The sequence below is a fragment of the Odontesthes bonariensis genome, chromosome 4, assembly GCF_027942865.1.
Source record: "Odontesthes bonariensis isolate fOdoBon6 chromosome 4, fOdoBon6.hap1, whole genome shotgun sequence".
NCBI classification, from domain to species: domain Eukaryota; kingdom Metazoa; phylum Chordata; class Actinopteri; order Atheriniformes; family Atherinopsidae; genus Odontesthes; species Odontesthes bonariensis.
In genome coordinates, this window is record NC_134509.1 from 12,530,231 (window position 1) to 12,552,113 (window position 21,883).

Genomic DNA, 21,883 nt, shown 5'->3' on the forward strand with positions numbered 1-21,883 from the left:
AAATTGTCTGCATAACAGTGGAAAGAAAGGTTGTGCCTGGCTATAATTGACCCAAGTGGTAGCATGTACAATGAGAAGAGGATAGGGCCAAGAATAAATCCTTGAGGGACTCCACAGGAGAGAGGAGCACTGGAAGAGGAAAGGTCACCAACCATAACGGAAAAGGTTCTACTGGACAAGTAAGACGCAAACCACTTCAATGCAGTGCCGTTGATTCCAACATAATTACTTAGATGTGACAGGAGGACTGCATGGTCCACCGTGTCAAAGGCTGCTGTGAGATCAAGCAGCACTAAGACAACAGGGCACTTGGTATCCACAGACAGAGCAATATCGTTGTGCACCTTTAACAGTGCAGACTCAGTGCTGTGACGAGACCTGAACCCAGATTGGAATTTCTCAAGAACAGAGTTATCCTCAAGAAAGGACTGTAATTGTATAAAAACAACTTTTTCTAAAACCAAGGAAAAAATGGCAGATTGGAAACAGGTCTAAAATTTGACAACACTGAGGGGTCAAAGATTAGGCTTTTTAAGAAGGGTCCTGACCACAGCATGTTTAAAGGCAGCTGGGACAGTTCCTAATCTGAGACAGGAGTTAATAAAAAACCAGGAGACTGGGCCCCACAGTATTAAAAAACACTTTCAAAACTTTGGCAGGGACAATATCCAATGGGCAGTTTGTAGGTTTCAGAGATTTCACTACATCACAGAGAGAAGAGAGCGAAACCAGCTCAAACTGATCAAACGCAGCAGAACGAGGTGGGGCAACAGGTAGATCTTTATCTCTACTCATAATAACACTCTTACTGGTGTCTTTTCTGACAGAATCCACTTTGTCAACAAAATAATGAAGAAAATTCTCACAAGTAGCTATTGATACATCAGTCACAGCAGAAGTGCATGGGTTGACATGCAAAAGACAGCTGCTTGCATTAAAGAATGAATGGTCAGATCGTGGGACAAAAACAAACCAAGCACTGGCCTTTAAATGCATGTTATGGGTCCACTTCATTAACCTACACTGAACTAAAAGAGGAATTAAGATGTATAAAAAAAAAAAAAAGCTTCTGACCCAAAAATGTAATTGATGTACACCTTCACTTGCCCAGTTACGTAGTCATACAGCTCATAAAAAAATGACAGAAATGCAGAAAGTTCTGTGCTTTTTATTTTTATTTTTATTGAATGAAAAGATTTTGAATGAAACATTCATCAGAACTTTGGACAACATGTCAAACTATTAGACAGGGGTAGAAAAGGCTCATTGACTAACTGCTTACCAAGTATTAAACTGTTGCAATCAGTTTGATGGCCTGATCTCCTCAGTCATTAAACTAACTCCAACCTCACTAGAATAGAATTTCCCGAAGCCCTCTGTCAAAAGTCTGTCTTTTGCATTTGAAATGGATTGTTTATGACGATCTGCCGACCCCGTGGCTGTAGATACATTGGTTAGTTGCAAGCAAAGTCAAAGTGTTCAAATTTTTCTTCCATAATTATCATTTTACAGACATTAGCCCCAATGTTTCATTTTCAGAAACAGCTTCTGAAGTATATTTGACCTAGCGCAGGTTTCAAATGAACACCCAGACACTGAACACCTCTTGCTTTGATTGCCGGTCAACAAGGTAAATGCTTGGTCTCAGTGGCCAAAATGCAAAGAAAAAAAATAATAAAATGCACCGTTCATAAAGTATTAACACTTGAATAGGAGCGTACAAAGAATAATATCCTTGAAATTATTCTAAAGAAGTTGTGGCAGAAAAAAAAGGTTTAGATCCTTGCTGCTGAGCTAAATTAAGTGCTCTGTCTGTACAGTATGCTCTGTCTTTTAAGTGTTTTTTTCCATTCATAGTGCACTGTATGAAAAAAAAAAAAAACATGAAAAAAGGGTGGAACAAAGAAAGCAGCAACAAAAAAAAAAAAAAAAAAAAAAACATTCATCTCCCACAAAACCCAACCTGTCCACCTGTCTTTCCACAGCTTTAACTAGAATTATTCTTAACAAGTACGAAGACAGGGGGCGAAAGGGTCACATCAACCCCAGATGATACAGAGTATTCTTCAAAAACTGTCAAAAACAGTGATAAACAAGATGAAGGGAAGTGAACGCCCAGGCCGCTCTTCAGTTAACTGTCACCGAACGTAAATGCTGGTTTGTATAACAACGTTATCAGGAGAGGAACATGCCCTGTTTCGGTGAAACATGCAGAGGTAGAAACGGGGTGCAAGAACCAGCGGACACCCATCCTCCTCATCCTCTTCCTGCGTCTTGCCTTGTGACTTAGTTCTTGATTATCCCGCCGTCTCCTTCACTTACGAAACGCTTCCGCCCTCTAGTTGAGAAAAGTGAGTTAAAGACGTGTCAATGTCATTTTTATGTGTACCTAAGATTACGGAGTGATGCCGGTTGTGTTTCATATCATTAGCAAATCATGCTAAGTGAACAAAACAAACTTTCAAGTGAACCTACTAACTAATAATTCCTGTAGAGTTCAAGCTTAACTTTAGTGGTCAGAGGCATTTAGCTCCATTGGTACTAAAACAATAAAAACCATCATTAAACCACATTAATGTCAACTTTCTTTAGATGTTTCTAGTTGATCTAGGAACTGCTTAGGGCAAAGGAAACTGTATTGCTAATCTACGTAGAACTAACCTTGAGGGACAGGCATCCCTCAGCTGTTTGGTGATGACAGACTCCTGGTAGCACAGATCCACAAAGGTCTCCATAATAGAGTGAGCATGTGGCACATCCAGGCTGATTTCAGGAAGTTCATCATAGACACGTTGGAAACCCTGTGAATAAACAAAAGATTATGAAGGCAAAATGCCATTTACCTGTGCGGAGAAAGTAAATATCACCATCTAAAATGGTTTCCGAGTTAGCGCATGAAAAAAGGGACTTACCCGGTTCATCTGATCCACAGTGATGAGGCCCGTTTTCCAGAAGGACTGCAGAAGTTTCATGATCATATGAGTGGCGGTGTCTCCTTTTGACTCCAGCACCATCACTACAGCCTGAAAAACAGTGATGCACATCATGATGCGAGCAGAATCGATATCAGAGATGTAAAAGCTGAACATTTTATCCCATGGTGGCAGTGTTTCCACCTATATTTCATGCAATTACTGCCAGACATTTGGCAGTGATTTGGACATCCAGTCAAACGTTGGTGCAGATTTGGTTCCCCCTCTGTAATTCTGTTAGATAACATACTGGACCCATGGCAGGTTGCCCACAAGTCAAAACCTTTGACAGAACACGCTATGTGCGTGAATGACAAGACTATATAATCCTACACTTTACCCCTTAGCAGCCACACACAGTCTGATAGGGGTAGCCAATGTAATTTGACTGACCATCCAAGGTTTCATTTCAATTTGGGGACAAATGAATTAAGTAGAAAAGTTGTAACTGGTATGGAATTTACATGACAAAAACTGATGTCAGAGTGCAAGCGCAGCATAAGTGCTCCCTTTGACTTCAGGTGCATTCAAATGCAGTCAGAAATCTGGTGAAGGAGAGGGAGGCAACACGCAATCCCAGAACGGTTTAGGCCCAGAATACATCTGTGATATGTTCAGAGAATATAAACCCAGCAGAGCTCTTAGATCCAAGGACTCAGGTCAGCTGGTCCAGTCCAGAGTCCAGACTAAACATGGAGAAGCAGCACTTAGCTGTTATGCTGCAAACAAGTGGAACAAACTGCCAGTGGAGATTAAACTTTTATCAAATATAGACATTTTTAAATCCAGGTTAAAAACATTTATTGTCTCATGTGTCTGTGCATGAAATCTACACGATATCTTTGAATTTATCTGGACTGTTGCTTGTTTTTAATTCATTTTAATTTATGAATTATTTTATTTCTTTCTCTTTATGTTCTTTTATGTATTTTTAATTATTCTTCCACTCCCCGCTGCAATGCTTTTATTTTATGTAAAGCACTTTGAATTGTTTTGTACATGAAATGTGCTATACAAATAAATTTGACTTGACTAACTCTTTCACTGAGAGCTGTTTCTGCACCTGAAGGGAAAGTCAGAACATCTCCGTTTGAAGTTAAACCAACTATGTTATGTTACATACCAATGTCATATACAGTGAACATGATTCATAATGTTAGCCATCAGTGAAGATGCTCGCAAAACAGAGTTCATCACAACACAAGACTTGAATTTTCTGGCTCTGGACTGGCAAAAAGTAGAAGAATCGCCTGATAAGCAAAAATATCCCAAACTTTACTGAACACTTGTTATCACATCTAACTGTCACAAGTTTAACCTTTATCAGTACTTGTTTTCTTGTACTTATTAACTCAGTATCCCCGAAAATGAAATGCAACATGGATATTCACATCTGAACTCCTCTCAGCTGTTTGACAGGCCTGCAGTGCAAAGAGGAAAATAGGGAGGAAAATTCATCTAAAACAGATAAATAAATAAAAGGAGAAATAAAAACGACATTTCAAACAGGGTTGCCAAGAGAGACGGAGCTCTTTTTACACCGGCATGCAAAGTGAGAAGTGTTAGAACTGCAATCCTTCAAATTAATTGGCCATTCTCTGTCCTGTAAAGCAGCACAAGCACAAGAGTTCAGGTGAATAATAGAACACCATTCGATAAGGCTCAATATTGTTCTGGTCTTTTATTAGATAAATCTACATTCAGAGCTGAAGCAAGCAACCCGACTTAAAGATTTGATTTACAACACCACATGAGGCAGTCAAAAAAGCTTTCACGCTGATTGGCATAATTCTAAAGGGTGAATTCAAAATTCTGCATCTTGAGGGACTCAACTTTTCTCAGTAACGACCAGTGATTTAGATGCATTTGTGAAATGTTTTACAGCAAATAATTGTGGCTCCAAGCCGTCGTTTGAAAGCCTTCCCAGACGTGACCCGATGGGAAGCGCAGAACCAGAAATAGTGATGCAGCTTTTATTTATTAATTTTTCTTTTTTTCCCTCCCCTCCTCCACAATAACACTTGGAGTCTTGAATATTCTAGAGATGTTTCGAAGTGGAGGCATGTAGTCTCACATCTCGCCAAGTATGATTTTCCAGAGCGTCGAGGGGCGAAAGATGGCGGAGGTTTGGCTCTTTCTACTGACCTGTATGCTGCTTTACGCATGTCCCCCATTATTGAGGATAAGTACAGATCTTGGCAGAATGGCAAAAGGCAAAAGCATGGAATTAATCACCTCATAAATCTGTGTGTTTAGCAGCACTTGACGAAAATAAATAAATAAATCTGTATATCTGCATGTTTACCATCAATTTAGAATAGAAAAACGCTGCTTCCCCAAAATGAGTAAGTTAAATGACTGCATTAGAAGTGCACTCAAGTACACATTATGAACTGATTGATTTGGACTGAGCTCTGCGACAACGTTCACCACAAATGAGAGAAAACGTCGCTGCCAAACACAAAATGTCCTTGGCAGGAAACAGAAATGACAATCACTGCAGAGATTAGATTGTTAAGTTCTGCTCCTCATCTTACTTGACTGCACGCAAAGGGAGAGACGACACTTTCAAAAAGTTTCATTTGTCAATTTCAGCTTGAATTTTGTTTAAATATCTGCGCAAGGAAACGTTCAATCTTTAGAAAACCAAGACGGGAAGTGCTAAATACCTCATAGACGAGCTCATGGTGGAAGTGAGGGACTTCCAGGTCCCGCAGACAGTGCTCTGCCTCCGACACGTCTCCTGATATCAGGTACTCCTTGAGAAGAAGGTTCATCTGCGGCAAGCACACACAAAGAACACGGTTCACAGATTGAGCAAAGTACACCAAACCCAGCTGAGGATTTCTAACAGCACTTGTCACAAGATTTTCACAAGCAGGACAGCAAAGGACGAGCCGTCTTTCATCTGGGGGTGAACAATTCATAAAGACTTGCTGGCTAATATTTGAAAATCTGAATTTAGAGGGAATGAAAAGGATTGTGCATACACATATAACTGAACACGAGCAGAATAATAATATCTATGACTTCTAGGTTTCATTGAGCTCAGTATGCATTTATTATGAATATGTTCCACCAGCTGTTCCAGACAGAACAAAAGAGAAATCTGGACTAACTGTGGTGTGTCTGCTGAAGAAAAACTACAGTGAGAGACTGTACTTTTCAAACAGCCATATTATCTCAGCTATAACCAGGCTTCCTTGGGAAATAAGGCCGATATGTTTGACAAGTTACCTTTCAGATGACGCTTCATTTGTAAGTGGGCTTGGTTATTTCTCCTTTGCTGGCAATCTAAATACACAAGCCCCGTTTTACTTAAAACCTATTTATGTAGCAATTAGTCATACCACTTGAGAGGAGTGTGGTCATTGCAAGATGCTCAGAACAGTGATAGCGAGGAGGATGAAGAAACTGAGGCAATGATAAGAAGCTGCAACTGAGGCCTTTTAACATCCTAACTGACTTTGATATCAGCTTGAATCTTACACATAAGCGGAAACCTATCAGGTGATAAGTTTTCCCATCTTTAAATATGCACACACACATTAAATAATGAGGCACCACGCAGTTCAGCACAGGACATTCATTCAATGAATGTGCCAGAATGAGTAATGGATCTCCCATGATCTAACAAAGAAATGTGAGCAAAATGGAGGCCGTCAGGCAACAAGCTGCTGGTAAAGTTAACAATACTTTGCAGAGACTTAGTCAGCGTGTCTTTTTCCATCTTCAGAAGAGGGTCTGATGGTTGATTCTCAGAATATTACCATATAATCTGAGCCTGGCAATAACAAAATGAGTGAGAGCTTTTCATGCTCTCCCTCAGGCTGCACAAACCTGGCACGAAATCAAGTCAGACGGGAAAATCTGATGAGGGCTGCATGATGTGCTGTGAGTGGGCACACTGAAACACCACCTTTGTATTTCATGCACACGAGCACATGTTGCATATCTAACAATTTCAGCTTAGCACTCGGAGATCCACTCCATTGAAAATGCAAAAATCTAAATTATGGAGCAATATTTGTAAAGACAAACAAAGCTAAGACACACAAAGAGTGTGTGTGTGTGTGTGTGTGTGTGTGTGTGTGTGTGTGTGCGTGTGTGTGTGTGTGTGTGTGTGTGTGTGTGATGTGTATTTAGTGGAAGGCAGAAGTGTGTATTTGTGTAAGCCCCTCTATCTCCTTATTTGAACAATCCCTGCTTCCCAGGGGAGAAAAATGTTCTGCTGACACAGCAGCACGGCAGAGGGCTGGCCTGTGGGTCTGTACCCAGCATGCATTTTCGCCTTCTGTTTACATTACGTAATGACAACAAAGATGCTGAGCTTGTCAATACAAACATTCTGAACTCAAGAGCACAGCATTTATTATTGAAGTATTAAATCCCCCTGAATCAGGAATCAAATGACTTATCAGTTTGTGATTCCTAAAAAGGGCAAAATGCTCCCCGTTTGGTGCGAGCGTACCTCTTTGATGAGATGTTTAACGGGTCTCAGACCTCCACCGACACCCCACACATTATCCAGACGAACCATCTCCCGCTTCATGGTCAGCAGGACCGCAGCCCGGTCTAAAGCCACTCTGGAAGAAGACAAGACCGCCACGGTTAGGGGCCAAGCAGTCCAGTCAAAAGCTGAGATATTTCCTTAATTCGTAATTTCCTTCTGCCTCGAAAACTCATGTGCATTTCAGCTTTTCTAGTGTGGCCTCACCTGGCATGCTCGCAGTCCACTTTGCCTTTATAGCAATCCAGGAAATTCATGGGGAGGGCGTGGTCCGCTATGGCTCTGGCAATAAACTGGCCTAACATCTGAGAGAGACAGGGGAAAATGTCCTTTAAAAAACACAAAATGTCATCTTGTATCAACTGACTCAGTCCACTGTGTGGGCGACGTCCATGGAGCAAACCCCTATTTAAACAGTATTTCTAGAAATCACTTGAATCTGTCCAACTACAGGCTACAGAGAAGCAAATCTTTCCTCAGCAGCCAACGTCTTTTTTCCTAGGCATGAAAGGATCAGTTCCACAAAACCGCCGACAGGGAGCAGAACAGTTACAAAGATAATGTGAACTTCAACATAGAGATCTTTTTTTTTTTTTACATAAAAGGTCATGAATAGTGAACATTAGAGGCTGTGCGCTGCCAACAGGGAGCAAAGACTTAAATTGCACTTCATGCTGATTATCTGAAAAAAAATGATGAAACTATGAGTTGTGTGATAAATAGACAGACAGTTCAGTTGGTTAATAACTGCGCTGGCAACAATAAGGCAGTGATTATGAGCCCTGCTCGGACTGAGCTTTTTCTCACTGCAATATACTGAAATATGGTTTAAATTTGATCTTTAAATAGCCAGCAAAGAAGGAGAATTTTTTTTTAACCACTGGCGCCACAGATGCCGTTGTTATGGGTGCATCTGACCCTCAAAATATAGATTTTTTTTGACCAATTAGTGTTCTGCAGTGGTTTCTTGTCACTCTAGTGAAAGTGTATCTACTTATTGTTTTTTGAGTCTCAAGGCGGTGGTAAAAAAAAAACAACTAAAAAGGTACTATCTGCAGCAACCCCACCCCAAAAAAAAGACTAAGCAGAGTCGTGCTGTAACATGCATCGGGAAAATACAGTGAAAAAAATATATAAAGGCCTGTATTGTGCCATATCTAATCTTTTAAGTTTGTTAAGCCCTGCAGTGCCTCTCCACCCCTGTAAAGCACACAACACAATTACAGATCTAAATCTCCGACTGCTGCGTCTCCCACTTCTTCTCTACCTGTGGAGCCTCCGGTGTGTCCAGTATGAGGTCCGGCAGCTCTTTCAGCATTTTGTCGAAAGCGCGGCCCATGTCGCTCTGTGACAGCATCTTGCCCGACAGATCTGACAGCAGGCGGGAGGTCAGCTCTCTATGACTGGCCTTCCCTTCAAGGGACAGGGACACAGCCAAAGAGGAGAACTCGTACTTATGTGGGCCTAGGTTGAGCCCCTTCAGCAACATCTGACAGGATGAGGACAAAAGCAAAGGTTTCGTATAGCTGTGGAGCCAATACAACTCTGAATATATGTAGACATACGGTATAGTAGCACATCTCTCTAAAACCAATCATTTCCTGGTCAGTGTCAAAGTTAAAGAAACACAAAAAACTCAAAATGCTCAATCCTAGACCATCTACCTGGACCTCTTTTGTATCTCCGTGCTCAAAGTACTCCTGTACGATTGGGTTGACCATTTTTTCCAGTTCCCTCTCATCCACCTCTGGAACAACTGTCTCATAAACGGTGTCGCCCTGTGGAAACACAAACACATGATCCTTCATCATGCACACACACATGCACAACACTGTGAATGCACAATCATTATCTCCTATACAATCAGCATTAAGCCTGTCCCTGTGAAGCAGTTTATCATCGTCTTCCTTTCAGCAAGATATGGAACTGAACCACCGTGTTATCATAAAATGCCGTGTTCGTTTTTTTAAAAAGCAGCTATTCAACCACGTTCTATACATCTGTAACACATTCGTAAAGGTGAAACTTCCCGTTTTCCTTTTCAACACGTGCATTCATCCATAAATGCCAAGAATGTCTGTAAAAACCCGCTCAACTAAGCGGTTTTCTTTTACCTGGAAAACAATTCTGACCATTGACACAACGAAGATCTATTTTCAGAGAGAATAGACAGAATAAGTGCGATCTCCATACTGCAGCAAGGGGAGAATTCAAAGAAGCATTAAAAAGTGGACGATAAAAGCATTTAGGTGTATTTTCACTGGAAAAATCTTGGCAAAAATTCAACGTGCTGATACAATTTTCTGTTTTCTGCTCCTGTCACACAAGTGACTGCTGACAGGAAAACGCATTCAAAGCCAAGTTCAGGTAAAAGAACAAACATGACTTTAAGATAGCCGCAAAAGCTCTTAATTATTTGGGTCAACGTCAAGGCCACCTTTATCTTTTTAACAGTTTAGTTTTGAAAAATGGGAAGAAGAAAAAAAAAAAAAAAGGAGGAACAGGTGGTGTTAGAGCAGGTTATAACTCCCTTGCTTTTGTGTCACAAATTCCTTTGACCTTTTGACACTTTCCGAAGCACATGATGACCCGCACCACTCAGAAATCCTCCAATTACTCAGTCCGTCTCAAAGGCTGCAGTCTGCACAAGTCTCGTTTATTTTTCTGTACCACTCTGTCCCAGGTCCTCTTAACGCTTGGCATATTTCAACTGAATTTTGTGAAACAGTCAAGCCAAGGCCAAACCAGACTAGGTTCTCAGAGCCATTCCCAAACATTATCGGCCTTTCACAGACAGACGCCGCGATCTCACCCTGCGTTTGGCCGTGTGACTGTGGGGGGGACAAAAAAGCCTGGCCTTCAGCATCACGTCAGGCATTTACACGATAACGGGGTTAAAGATTGAAAACTGTATTGATTGCGATGGGATGGAGCCATCTGGATTAAACAGTCATGCGAGTAGGCGTGTTTTAAATGATCTTTGGCCGAATCACAGACGTCTCGCTTCAGTCAGAGAGCATGCAATCATTGTTAGACCACTGCAAAAGACCCTCTTACTTTAGATTTCAACATATCAAAACCCAAAAGAACTGAGCATTTCTAAGAAGAAAAGTTGGGACACTGTAGAACGTAAATAAAAATAAAATCTCATAAAACATAAACACTTTTTTTTTTTAAATGGAACATAGAAAACATGTTGAAAGTGAAACATTTTACAAATTAAATATTCATGGGATTGATAAGCTCATCATGAATCTGACAGTAGCTGAGGTCTCAAAGTTTCCAAGAAAACTCTAAAGCAAAACTATTTTGCCAATGCATACGTAAGCAAAGACCAAGGCTAATGCAATTCTAAAGAAAAAATAAAGAAATAGATAGTCATTTCCCCAAAAGATAACATGTTCACCTCAAGCCAACGGTAGCTTTTTAGGAAAAGAACATTTTACCAACTCTGATGCACGATGGGAGGAGTGTTATGATATGGGGATCCTTCTCTGTATCAAGGGCAGCTTTCAGTCAATGGTTTAACTAAGACTTCTGGATCATATCAAAGAGTTACTGAATACAATGTGACAATTTCTGCCCCAAAATTTGAAACTGAAAAGGAAGTAAACCATTCAACAGGATAATAATAGTCCGAAAACAGCACCAGGAGACATCTCATTAAGAAGAAAAGAAGCTATTATGCACTGGTCTAGCTACGATCCATATTTGCACATAAAACATTTTGGAACTGTGTTCAAAGAGGGGTTCATTGTTTCAGCAATGAGGTAACCACGTCGTCACTTACTTGTTCAGCAAGCTCATTTTAGAGAGTTGACAACACTGTAAAAAGCCCATAAGAAGTTATTTGCTCTAGCCCCTGAAGCCATCCGTTCGCTTCCTTTATCCACAAAATATTCCATCAGTTGATATTCCTTGCTTTTATTTGTAAGCCACTACATTTTCAGAACCTGTACGGACCCTTGCGTTCACTGTCGTGCTTTCTAAAGTTGCATTTTCAGATTGTTTTCATATCATCTATGTATTCACTGGCAGACTTAATGCCTCACTTGGCCCTGAAGTGCAATTAAAGCCTAAATCGTTCCCATTCACGACACATTTTGAAATCCATTAGTGACGTAAGCGGGCATTTGTTTGTGGTCTGAAAGTGAAAAAAACATTATCTTTTCATAAAAAGAAAACGTGTAAGGGTGCGATCCGACTCACCACGCAGCTTTGATCAGTTTGGCTTTGGGAACAAAAAGCTACTCAACTCAACTGTGCTCAACTAACCACATTAAAAGGAAACAAAATGACACCTCTAATGAAGAGTAGAAACTATTCATCAGTGAGTCTGTCAAAAGGAAAATAACGTACAACTATTATGATAATAGCATTAATCTTTTTCAAGCAACGTGTTCCAATCTCAAATGAAAGTTTCACGTGATGGAGGATCTCTTACACATCCAAAGAGACTCACTCACCTGGGCAGATTCATCGTAGTTTGGGTCCCGTACGTCCGGTTCTTCAACTTCATAAACCATCCCTGCGGCCCCCCAAACTCCTTTTCCACCTGCCCCACCTGAAAATAACCACACGTGCAACAAATCAAATTTTTTGGGGGAAGTTCACCGATATAACTTGTGGAGGAGGCACGGCGCCCGTATCACTTTGTGCAGCTAATGAAAGGTAAGCTGGGACACACTTAGTTCACAATAAGCACATATTTAACTGTGCGCACACACACATCACAGACACCAAAAGCTCTCAAAAGTTCATGTTGTAATCAGTCCCATCCCCCACCTATCATGAATCACTTGGTAACAGTTTTGTCATTTGAAAAAAGACGCTTCCAAGCACACAGAAGTAGTCTGTTGAGTGCTATTTATAATCATCACAGACCGAGGCCATGGTCCTCACCTATAGAGCGTGTGGTGCTCTGCTCTATGACTGACAAATGTACCTTTTTTCGGCAGGCCCCTCCCTTTGCCTGTCCTGGATTTGCGGTCGTTGGTGTTGATTTTGCCCTTTGGACTGTGCGGGTCACCTCCTGCCAGATCTCCTGACTCAGAGAAGGACTCGCTGGTGGAGTTGCGGGATGAGGACTTGCGCAGGCGGCGTTTGGCTTTGGCTTTCAGACGCGCCTCGTGGAGTGCTTTCTCCTGGGGCGTCCAGTTGCCGTTGATCTCGGCATCGTTCAACGCCTCGTCGTCGTCACTGTAGGGATGGCTGGCCTCCGCCAGGTTACGATCCAGAGTAAGCATTCCTGTGGTGAGACAGCAGGAAGAGCCGATATCCTGTTGACAACCTGATTTGCTCTGTGCAAAAGGGAACACTGATAAAGGATGCAAACTATGTTGCATAATAGCTGCAATAAAATGTGCACATGGGTTTTGTTTTGATCAACTTCGGCTTATCAGTTAAATTCTGAATAAGCTTAATCGTGACGAATAACTGGCAGCAGGCTGTAATTCAGGTAGTCAAACTATAGAGAAGGCGGTTTATGGCTTCAAATGAATATTGCTTTAGTGTGGACCTGTGGAAGAATTTACTTTTGGGCTTTAGTGCAACAAGGTCGAGCTTGTTAGTGTAGGTCTGACAGTCACTTAGTGAGGTATGCAGTACACGTTTTGGCCACATGGTGTGTTCAAACTTTATGTGGCTTGAGCCCTACAAAAAAAATTAAATAAATAAACATTTGTACTAATGTGATAAAAAGGACAGATATTAATAATTTATTCAGGATAAATGATTAATACTCTATAGAAAAAGCGTGCATTTATGTCAAGAAAATACACAAATGGTATCAAAAATCATACAAAGGCCTAAAAAAGAAATGAAATCCATAATGGTTCATTTCAGGAGTGAAACTAAGTGAGTAAGTAAGTCACTTTTGTCACAGATGAACAGTATCTTCATAGTTTAAGGGGGAGACAAAACCATAAAATCAATCTTCTGGTTATTTGCAGTTTGGAGAAGCTTGCTGGTGTTACTCTACCATTTTTTTTTATGTCCCTCTTCGCAAAGTGATTCAAGTTTGTTTTGTTTTTTTGCACAGTTCGCATTGGAAACCACACACAGACATTACCATAGTTTCTCCCTTGTAATTGAACTTCCTATGGCCAGTCCCCGCTCCCGTTTTTTTTTTTCATCCTGACTGCAGAGCAGGCATGCCCATGTCCTGCATTCGTCAAGCAGCAGCAGCCTCCACCATTCTTGACCTTTGTGTATTGCAATGCGCAAAAAGGACGGGTGTTGCTCAGTGATCGCGCAGTGGGACCGGATCTCAGAATGAGGAAGAACCACAACGAAGTGCGTCACTGAATAGCTCCACACTGACAAAAGCCTACACGTTTACTTCTGAGCTGTGCAGCCCAAGAGGAAATGCAAAACCAATACAGACACTAGTTGTGCATTTCTAAGAACAAGAGATTATTTCACGACGTCCTTTCTACTCTGTGGACATTTTTTGAAGGCTACTCAGCTGGATGCCACTTTTTTTTCTCTCTCTCTCAAGGGGTAGCTTTAAAATAGTTTCCTTAACACTGCATTGCTCTGCCAGAATGCATACAATGCAAAGCAACGATACTAGCGAGAGCAGAGGGAGGTGTTAAGGCTGTCAACAGTTCCAGGATTTGTTGCCCAAGACCACAGAGACTAGTAAGGATAATTTAGTGAGCATTCAGGAAAGAGAAAAGCACTAGAACGTGTAGATCAGCTCTGAGCAGGAAAGCGATGCTTTCGTATTACTTGCAGGAGACTCCTCTGTGTGTGTCATGGCAGAGTTTTGTACAGCACGCCAAAGGCCACACAACATCTAAAACTTTAGACAGAGAGATGATGGGTGGAACGAGCGCACAAATTTGCTCAAGAGGTCGCTCCCCTGCTCTATCGGCAGACACAAGGTGGGCCAAGATGGCCCTTCACAACCGTGCAATACTCTTCTGTGGGCGTAAAGAAATGCTATATTTAGGGGTCGGGTTAAAGTGAGCAGAAAGACACATAATGAGGCAAGTGGCCCTGGAGCACAGCTGCAGCCACGGGAGGAGGGAGGGTGCAAAGGGGAGCACATGGTAGAGAAATGCTGGCACCGGGTTTTTTTTTTTTAAGAGTGGACCTGACTACATATGGCATGGTTGGATCCATGACTGGTCACATGACAAGTCAGTAGGAGTGAAGGATAGCAGGAATAGGAATGTCCGAGGGTGTAATGAATACTTGGATCCCTCATGCATGGCTCCACATGAAACTTTAAGGAGTTGTGGACCTACAGATTACAGGGCATGGAGAAAAGCGCGCAGAGCTGAAGGCAGAATGTCCAAGCCACAGACAAAGCTGACAGTGTAATACACAAAAACAGATGGCTGCTGCATGTCGTGTTTCCAAGGCTGAAACGATCCAGTTTTAAAAAGTTGCTCAAAAGATGCAAAACTTCTGCCGAGTCCAAGAAAAGGCAAACGAGGAAGATACTAAAAGCAAGACACCTCCCAGACTTAACCTGTTGTATCAAAAGCAGCGCCACACCCATGGCCTTCGAAATCTGTAAACAGCCAACCATGTGACATCTCCTCCACCCCCAATGTAGGCCACAGGGCCTGCCAGAGTTGTAAATTAGGAACTAACCAATGGCAGCAGTCCAAACACTCGACCAGCCAACTGGATCAGAGCACAAAAAAAAAAAAAAAAAAGAAAAAGAAAAGGCAGGAAATTTTTTTTAGCCGTTTTCCAAGAAAGGACTTGTAAAACAAGGCCAACAAAATGCAGCCAGGCCAACTTAACTTTCCAAACATGTCAAAGATAATGTGGCTCTGTTCTACCGCCGCTTGACCACGGCTGCCAAAGGGAGTTAAACAACAAAAGGTGGGTCTGTGCGTCTGTCCCCTGAAGCCGCGACAACAAAACTTACATTTGATGTGGGCTCTGATGCGGCACGTGTGTCAGGGCGCTCCAACACTGGCTTAATAGTTTTTAAAAACCAGCCATCACACTGAGCCAGTTTATACAGAGCCAGATGCAGGCAGGCCAGCGAGGGACCTCGCCCCTGCATGCCATGTGGGAGGAATCCACAGCCAGCAAAACAGAGCAGCAGCGCTTTGGTGCTAAGTTTTTAGAAATCCATGCAGTAGCACTGTTTATGAATGAGAAGGGGGTCAGTGGAGCACAGTTTTCACATGATTCTTGGGGGACGGAGCTAGTTTGCTGACGGAGCCTGCTCGCAGCGTCTCTTTTTTAAACAAACCTGTATACGCAGGTTAGAATTAGAAAGGTTAGAAATTATTATAAGAAAACTGGTTTGCAACGCTCACAGCAGGACGCCTGTACATGTCTTAGAACATGTCCAGAGGCGATTTTAAATAAAGGCGTTTGAGTAAGCCATTTTCATGCAAACGGTCAAATTTGTGATACATTTCTACTCCCAAAGGCCACGGCTAACTTGCCAAACACATTTGACTGTACTGCTTTTATAAAATCCTGCATATCTCAATGAATGCATCGCCACACATTTGCAAAGACTGCAAGCAAAGAGTGTATGACATTAACCTTTAAACAACACTCCAGTGTAAACTGCATAATCGCTGGAAGGGTGTGCGGGTATTCCGGCTCGCACAAACAAGGGCTACACAAAGAGAGAGAGTCAGAAACCGTGCATCTATGCAACTTTGAGTTGCTTTTCATACCATTTTTCATATATATATTTTTTTGCACTTCGTTACCTTCTTTGAATTGTCAAGATTGCGAAACGCTGTCCTGCTTTTCAGTGTCGGTTGCACAATCCGGCACCTACTGAAGGATCACAGAGGAAATAAACATGGTCAAATAAGCCTCAGCAGTGAGATAAAGGGGAACGAACGGCGAGCAGTCTGTGTTTGGTCCTGTGGCGATTATCTATGACAGGACTCAAAGGGTGTGGATGTCTTTGGGGTTTAACTGCCATTTCGTTTAATGACAGGGGGCACGGGCAGAATTTCACTTAAACACATGCTCCAGACACACGGCCCTAAGTTGCGTACATATGTTCGCTTGTGTTTAAAATATACAACAGGAGCAGTGGAAACCGAGTAACAGGCCACACGCAAACCCTAAATAAAAGCTCTGTTTGCTGGCAAACAAAGTACAATGTCTGCCCCTTTTCTTTCCAAAGTGATACAAACAAGCCAATTTTTTTTCCCGAGCTTGGAGAATGACACTTCTAACGGCTGCAAGATTAGAGCCCCTCAGATATAAACAGCAATCCCCCCCCCCCTTTTTTAACAAACAAAATTTATTTTTTATTTTTTTTTTAAAAAAATCAGCAGCCAGCCACCTCCACTGGTGCAGTGTAGAACACAACTTTGTACGGGTAGTTTGCGCCCTTTCTAAACTGCCAGGCTTAATGCAAGCAGAATTTGTGAGCAAGTACCATGAAAGTGTGTGGGACGCAAGGGTTAATGAGAAAGGAGCGGCAAAGACTGTAAAAGGGTCTGTGCTCAGCAAGTCACAGAGAGATCGGACCTGACGTTTATGGTAGATGGTTTCTTTCATCATGCAGCTGTATTTATCCAAGGAGTTATGCAATGTCCGCACAGGTGGGGCCTTACTCTGCTAGAGGATACAGACCTGCTCCATTTTGCATAAAAGAATCCAACAGATCAGCGAATCGGCAAGCTAACATTACATTGAGCCAAATATTCTGAACAATTCACAGTAGCCGAAAAGCAGCTCAAAACTAGAAATGATTCATCCGTCCAACCACATCAACCTGAGAATCAAATAAAACGTCCAACACTGTCAAGTGTTCCGTTTTGCTCAACTGTTGTTTTCAGGCAATTTCGCCTCAAATGCCGTTTTGGCTGCTGCCCAAATTAAGCCTGAGCAGATAGTTCCCGCATGTGTGAGCCAACAGGGACTCTGCAGACGCGAATTTGGTCCAATCCATGTTCGCTTTTGGGTCCGCTGCTTCAAAGCTGTGAAAGGCATGTCATTGCAGAACAGCAAAGAGAAGTGGCTAAAGGCCATTCTCCTGCAAAGGCTCTCTTCAAAACAGCTGTCCACCTTGTTTCTTCCGCTCCTCGGCCTTCTTTTTCTGGAGCGTTGTCTTCTGAACGGCAGATAAAGCCAGGCGCATGTGCAGCCAGCGCTCTCGGTGCCATTTTACTCAGACAAAGACTCGCAGATGACAAAATTTATGTCAAGCGGGCCTCACACTTGGGCCGCTACTGAACCTAAGAACTGCCGTTAATAATGTAACACTTAGGGCTGTCAGTGGCGTGTTTGTGTGTGTGTGTGTGGATGCTTGATTGGACCACGAGCTTCAGTTGAAGTTAAAAGGCACGTGTCGTTTGCTTTGCACTCTGGTAACTTTACAACACAGTCCGGCAAATGAACCGATATGCTGCAGTAAACTCCAGTTGTGACTTGTGATGATAAATGGGGACATCCTTACAGTCTGACCATTTGAGAAGAACTCCCGTTTGACAGGACTAACCTCCCCTTAGAGTCCAGGTTGACCCACATTGCGAGGACTCGTCTACCCCCTTGTATGCCAGCCATGGACAAAAGGCCCTTTTACAGTGCGCGTGTCCTCGACAGAAACAGTCTCAACAAGCATTTGCAGCTTGCAGTCTCTTCAGAAGTTCGTGCAGGAGAGCACGCCTGTGCACAGAGGCACTGGTTGTTTTCACACTTGCACGCTCTCCTACAACCACAACACACTGATTAACCTCCAGCTGGTTGGTTGCAGTGTACTTTTAGGCAAGATGAAGCCAAATCTGAATATAGGTTCATCAGACAGGTCAAAACTGCGTGTTCTAAATTAACACCAATGACAAGGCTAACAATATACGTTAATTACGCAACATGGAGATTATGTAAGGCTTTCCCCACTGGCTCTTGTTGTAGGCCGTACGTGTTGACGTCACCACTTAGCTGAAAGATAAGAGCACGGAGCCCATAACCTTACAGGAAAACACGGCTGATTAAAACCATTATTCTACGCCTGTAAGGAGAGGACGTGGGAGCCAATTTGTTGCAAGTGGGCTGGGTGATGAGGGGCGATTTTTTTTATTGTTTTCTTTTCGTCCTCCAGTGGATCACGGAAATATAATTTCGTGCAATAAGGTGGAGGGGGGGAGATGCAGTGTGTGTCTAAAAAATAAGCAAACCCAAAGTAACGGGGGGGGGGGACAATAGCACAAGTGGGCCCGTTAGTTACCGAGGATCTGGCAAAAGGAGCGTACACGCGCGCAGTCAACAGCCGTGCAATCCCTCCTTCCGACATCTGAAACGAGCTGCACGAAACATTTGACTGCGCACGCCTGAGCCCACGCCACTGTCAAAGCGGAAGTGAGCGCTGTGGCCTCGTCCAATCACAAGCGTGAAAGGGTTAAATGGAAGCGCAGTCGAACGACGACCACAATCACAGCTTCGACTGCGAAAAAAATAAATAAACAAGTCAATAAAATAATACCTCACGACGCAGCCTCAGATTGGTGCTACTGCGACTTTTAAAGTGCAAAAAAAATGCGTCGCTACGCACCGTTACCCCGGTCGTGGTGCTCGGCGTGTGTGTTTGTGTTTGCAGCACATGCTGGAGCATGGCTGGCGCTGCAGCCCATCCCATGCAGGGACAATGGATCGTGCAGGGAATCTATTCAGGCTCTGTGGTTACGAACCCCGTACAAATTAAAACCTGCCGCCAGACCCTAGAGATGGAAACCTCGTACTCACCGTCGGCTTGCGGAACGCTGGACAACGCTTCCACTTGGGTCGCCATGGCGCTCTTCAGTCCCTCCACACGGCGCGCTTCTTCCGTCGAGCTGCCTTCAGTTGCAACGGACTCCCCCCCCCCAAAAAAGCAAGCCTACACAACAATCTAGTTTAATGCAAGTCTTTAGACCAACAGCAAAGTATGGGACGGGGGGGTGGTGGTGGTTTGGAGAAATACTACAGTGCCTCCGACCCTCTTTTTTCCCCTTTCTTGCTGCACGGCCTCTGCTGCTGAAGAGCACAACAACAACAAAAAATATGAAAATTAATTGCAAAAGACCCTAAAAAATGCTACTGGGTTGAAGGGACACGATGCGAGAGTTTAGCACTCTTCTCAGCGTCAAAGGCTGAAAAGATAAAAATAACGAAGACGGCAGAGCAGGAAGGAGGGTAACAGGTCGGGTAGGATTTCAGCAAACGGCCAGCAAAGATAAACAAAGTCTGTTTTTAACTTTGCGAGAGCGTTCAGAGGAGTCACGTGGAAAGAAATCGCGGATGGGGAGTGGTCAGGAGGAGGGGGTGGGTGCTGGTCCGATCTGACCAATCACAGAGCCGAAACGTCCACCGTGCCATTCAGACGGATGTTGCTCGGTGTTTAGAGTTTCCTTAAACCATTACTAGGACTTAGTCTGTCATTGTTTTCCACATTTCTTCTAATATGCATCATCCCCTCTAACCTGTGGCAAAGCTTTAAGTTATTTTTCTGATACGTAACTCGTCGTTTGTTTGTTTTTTTCTCAACCGGTGTCAGTTTTGTGGGTGTAAATTCTAAGATTTTTACCAGGACACATTTACAATGTCACATTGTTTCTAAGTTCAGTCATTGCACTGTTTTTCGGGAGTGACTGACAAAACAGGGTTTCCTCGGCTTTTTCATAATTTTTTTTAGCGCAGTTTGGCTAAGAGCAGTGCACCTGTCTGCAGTTTTTGTGTGTCGACCTTCACCATAGTACTCTTTTCTTGAGATGTTTCTTATTCTGTGACCTGGGGGTTTGAAATGTTCCTAGGTGGAGGCTTCTACACGTTGCTGCTGGAAAATAGTTTGTTATTTAATTAAAAGACAGAAATATTCTAGGCATAAGGAAACGCCGATGCACAACAAGGTGTTTTTGCCATCTGAATTCACACCACTAGATGGTGCTATAAACACATACAGCTATGTTTTTTTGGGAGCCAAACAAGCCCTATGGAGTTATTGGTGTTTTTACTATACTTTTAAATGCACTCACTCACTTCCTCGGCATGACTGAAATCTCATGTACTGCTTTCTAGATTTTTTTTTCTCCTACACCAAAGCCAGTGGCTTCACTTCACATGGGAGTCAGTTAGCTTCTAGGGACTAAAAAGAACTTGTGAGCACTTAGTACTCCAGTTTCCTCCACTCCCTCTGCACCGTTTTTTTCTAAAAAGTTGTGGTGCCGATAAGAATGTAACTAAAACAGGATACAAGGATTTGCAAATAATCTAAACTAGGGCTGGGCGATAATTTTTTTTTAATCTAATTAAACACATGATTTCCCTGAATAATCACGATTAATCGCATTTGTATGCAAAAATTAATTCAAAAGTAGTGTATAGCTTTTAGTATTTAGTTTTATTTTAAATGTACTGCCATATGAATGAAAGTGCCATAACGTTTGTTGTGCAAACACACTTTTAACATCAGCATTTCTATGTAGTTTTTATGTAGAAGCCTCGCTCCACTGTTGTTTTCCTTGAATGACTTGCTGGTATCAGTTGTGTGTTTTGCCTTTAAGTGATATTTCAGACTGGAAGTACTACGGTGAGAAGACAATTCAACTTGGCAGTGTGTACAGATGACTTTAGTTCTGTCGACTCCGCCGTCTGGAAGAACTTTAAAATGAAAATGGCCGAGTAAAAGTTCCGTACCCTTCTCCATGTTTGGTGGATCTGCCAATTACTTTCTTTTCCGGTCCCGCAGCAGACAGAAACATACTTTTACAAAATAAAAGCCTGTGAGTAACAGACTTTTACAATAATAAAATAAATAATAAAACAAGGGTGGTTGTAGTGGGTTGAGCAGGCGCTCCGGTTCGAGTCCTGTGCTGTGTGTCGTTCCCCCTCTCTCTGCCCCCTGCTTCCTGTCTCTCTGAACTTTCCTATCCATTAAAGGCACAAAAGCCCCCCCCCCAAATTCCATCCATCCATCCATTATCTATACCACTGAATCCGTCGATCGAGTCGCGGGGGGGGGGGGGGGGGGGGGGGGGGGCTGGAGCCTATCCCAGCAGTCAATGGGCGAGAGGCGGGGTACACCCTGGACAGGCCGCCAGTCCACCCCCCTAAATTAAAAAAAATATATATATATATATAAATAAATAAAACCTGCGTTAATGCGGGATAAAATATTTATCGGCGTTAAATAATTAACGGTAACTGCAAAACAGGGCCACTGCCGTAATGATGCATGCGTGCGATTGTCACTGCTGATGCACCGTGTTGTCAGCTAAGCAAGAACACCGATTTCAAACTCATGAAACTCTTGAAAACCTTTCAGCGTGAGCGACTCATCCTGAGTCAGTCACAGTGGCGGGTACTCACGAGTGGGAGTTTTTAGGCTCGCCCATTTCTGTATTTCCAAGCAGAATGTGAGCACCGCGGGCAACAAGAACCGTACACCTGTATACCAATGACAAAACTACAAAACATGTTT

At 42.8% G+C, this 21,883-nt stretch overlaps 1 protein-coding gene across 1 annotated transcript; it reads right to left on the reverse strand.

Moving 5' to 3' along the window:
* Nucleotides 1–1,157: 1,157 nt before the first annotated feature.
* Nucleotides 1,158–19,661, reverse strand: pdcd4a (programmed cell death 4a). Its single transcript, XM_075463018.1, has 11 exons — nt 19,171–19,661; nt 12,428–12,730; nt 11,949–12,046; nt 9,147–9,260; nt 8,750–8,971; nt 7,690–7,787; nt 7,444–7,558; nt 5,642–5,749; nt 2,913–3,023; nt 2,662–2,801; nt 1,158–2,338 (listed from the first exon to the last, which is right to left on the reverse strand). Exons 1-11 carry the CDS (start codon nt 19,214–19,216, stop codon nt 2,287–2,289), a joined length of 1,407 nt encoding a protein of 468 aa, XP_075319133.1. The 5' UTR covers nt 19,217–19,661; the 3' UTR covers nt 1,158–2,286.
* Between the last annotated feature and the right edge of the window lie 2,222 nt (nt 19,662–21,883).

Bases quoted from the DNA above. Each gene is read 5' to 3' on its own strand.
- pdcd4a (XM_075463018.1), bottom strand. From the start codon at position 19,216: ATGGCGACCCAAGTGGAAGCGTTGTCCAGCGTTCCGCAAGCCGACG. The intron at 5,750-7,443 runs GTACGCTCGCAC...TGCTTGCCGCAG, and splicing joins TTAAACATCTCATCAAAGAG to ATGAACCTTCTTCTCAAGGA. The intron at 2,339-2,661 runs GTTAGTTCTACG...TTTCTCAACTAG, and splicing joins AGGGATGCCTGTCCCTCAAG to AGGGCGGAAGCGTTTCGTAA.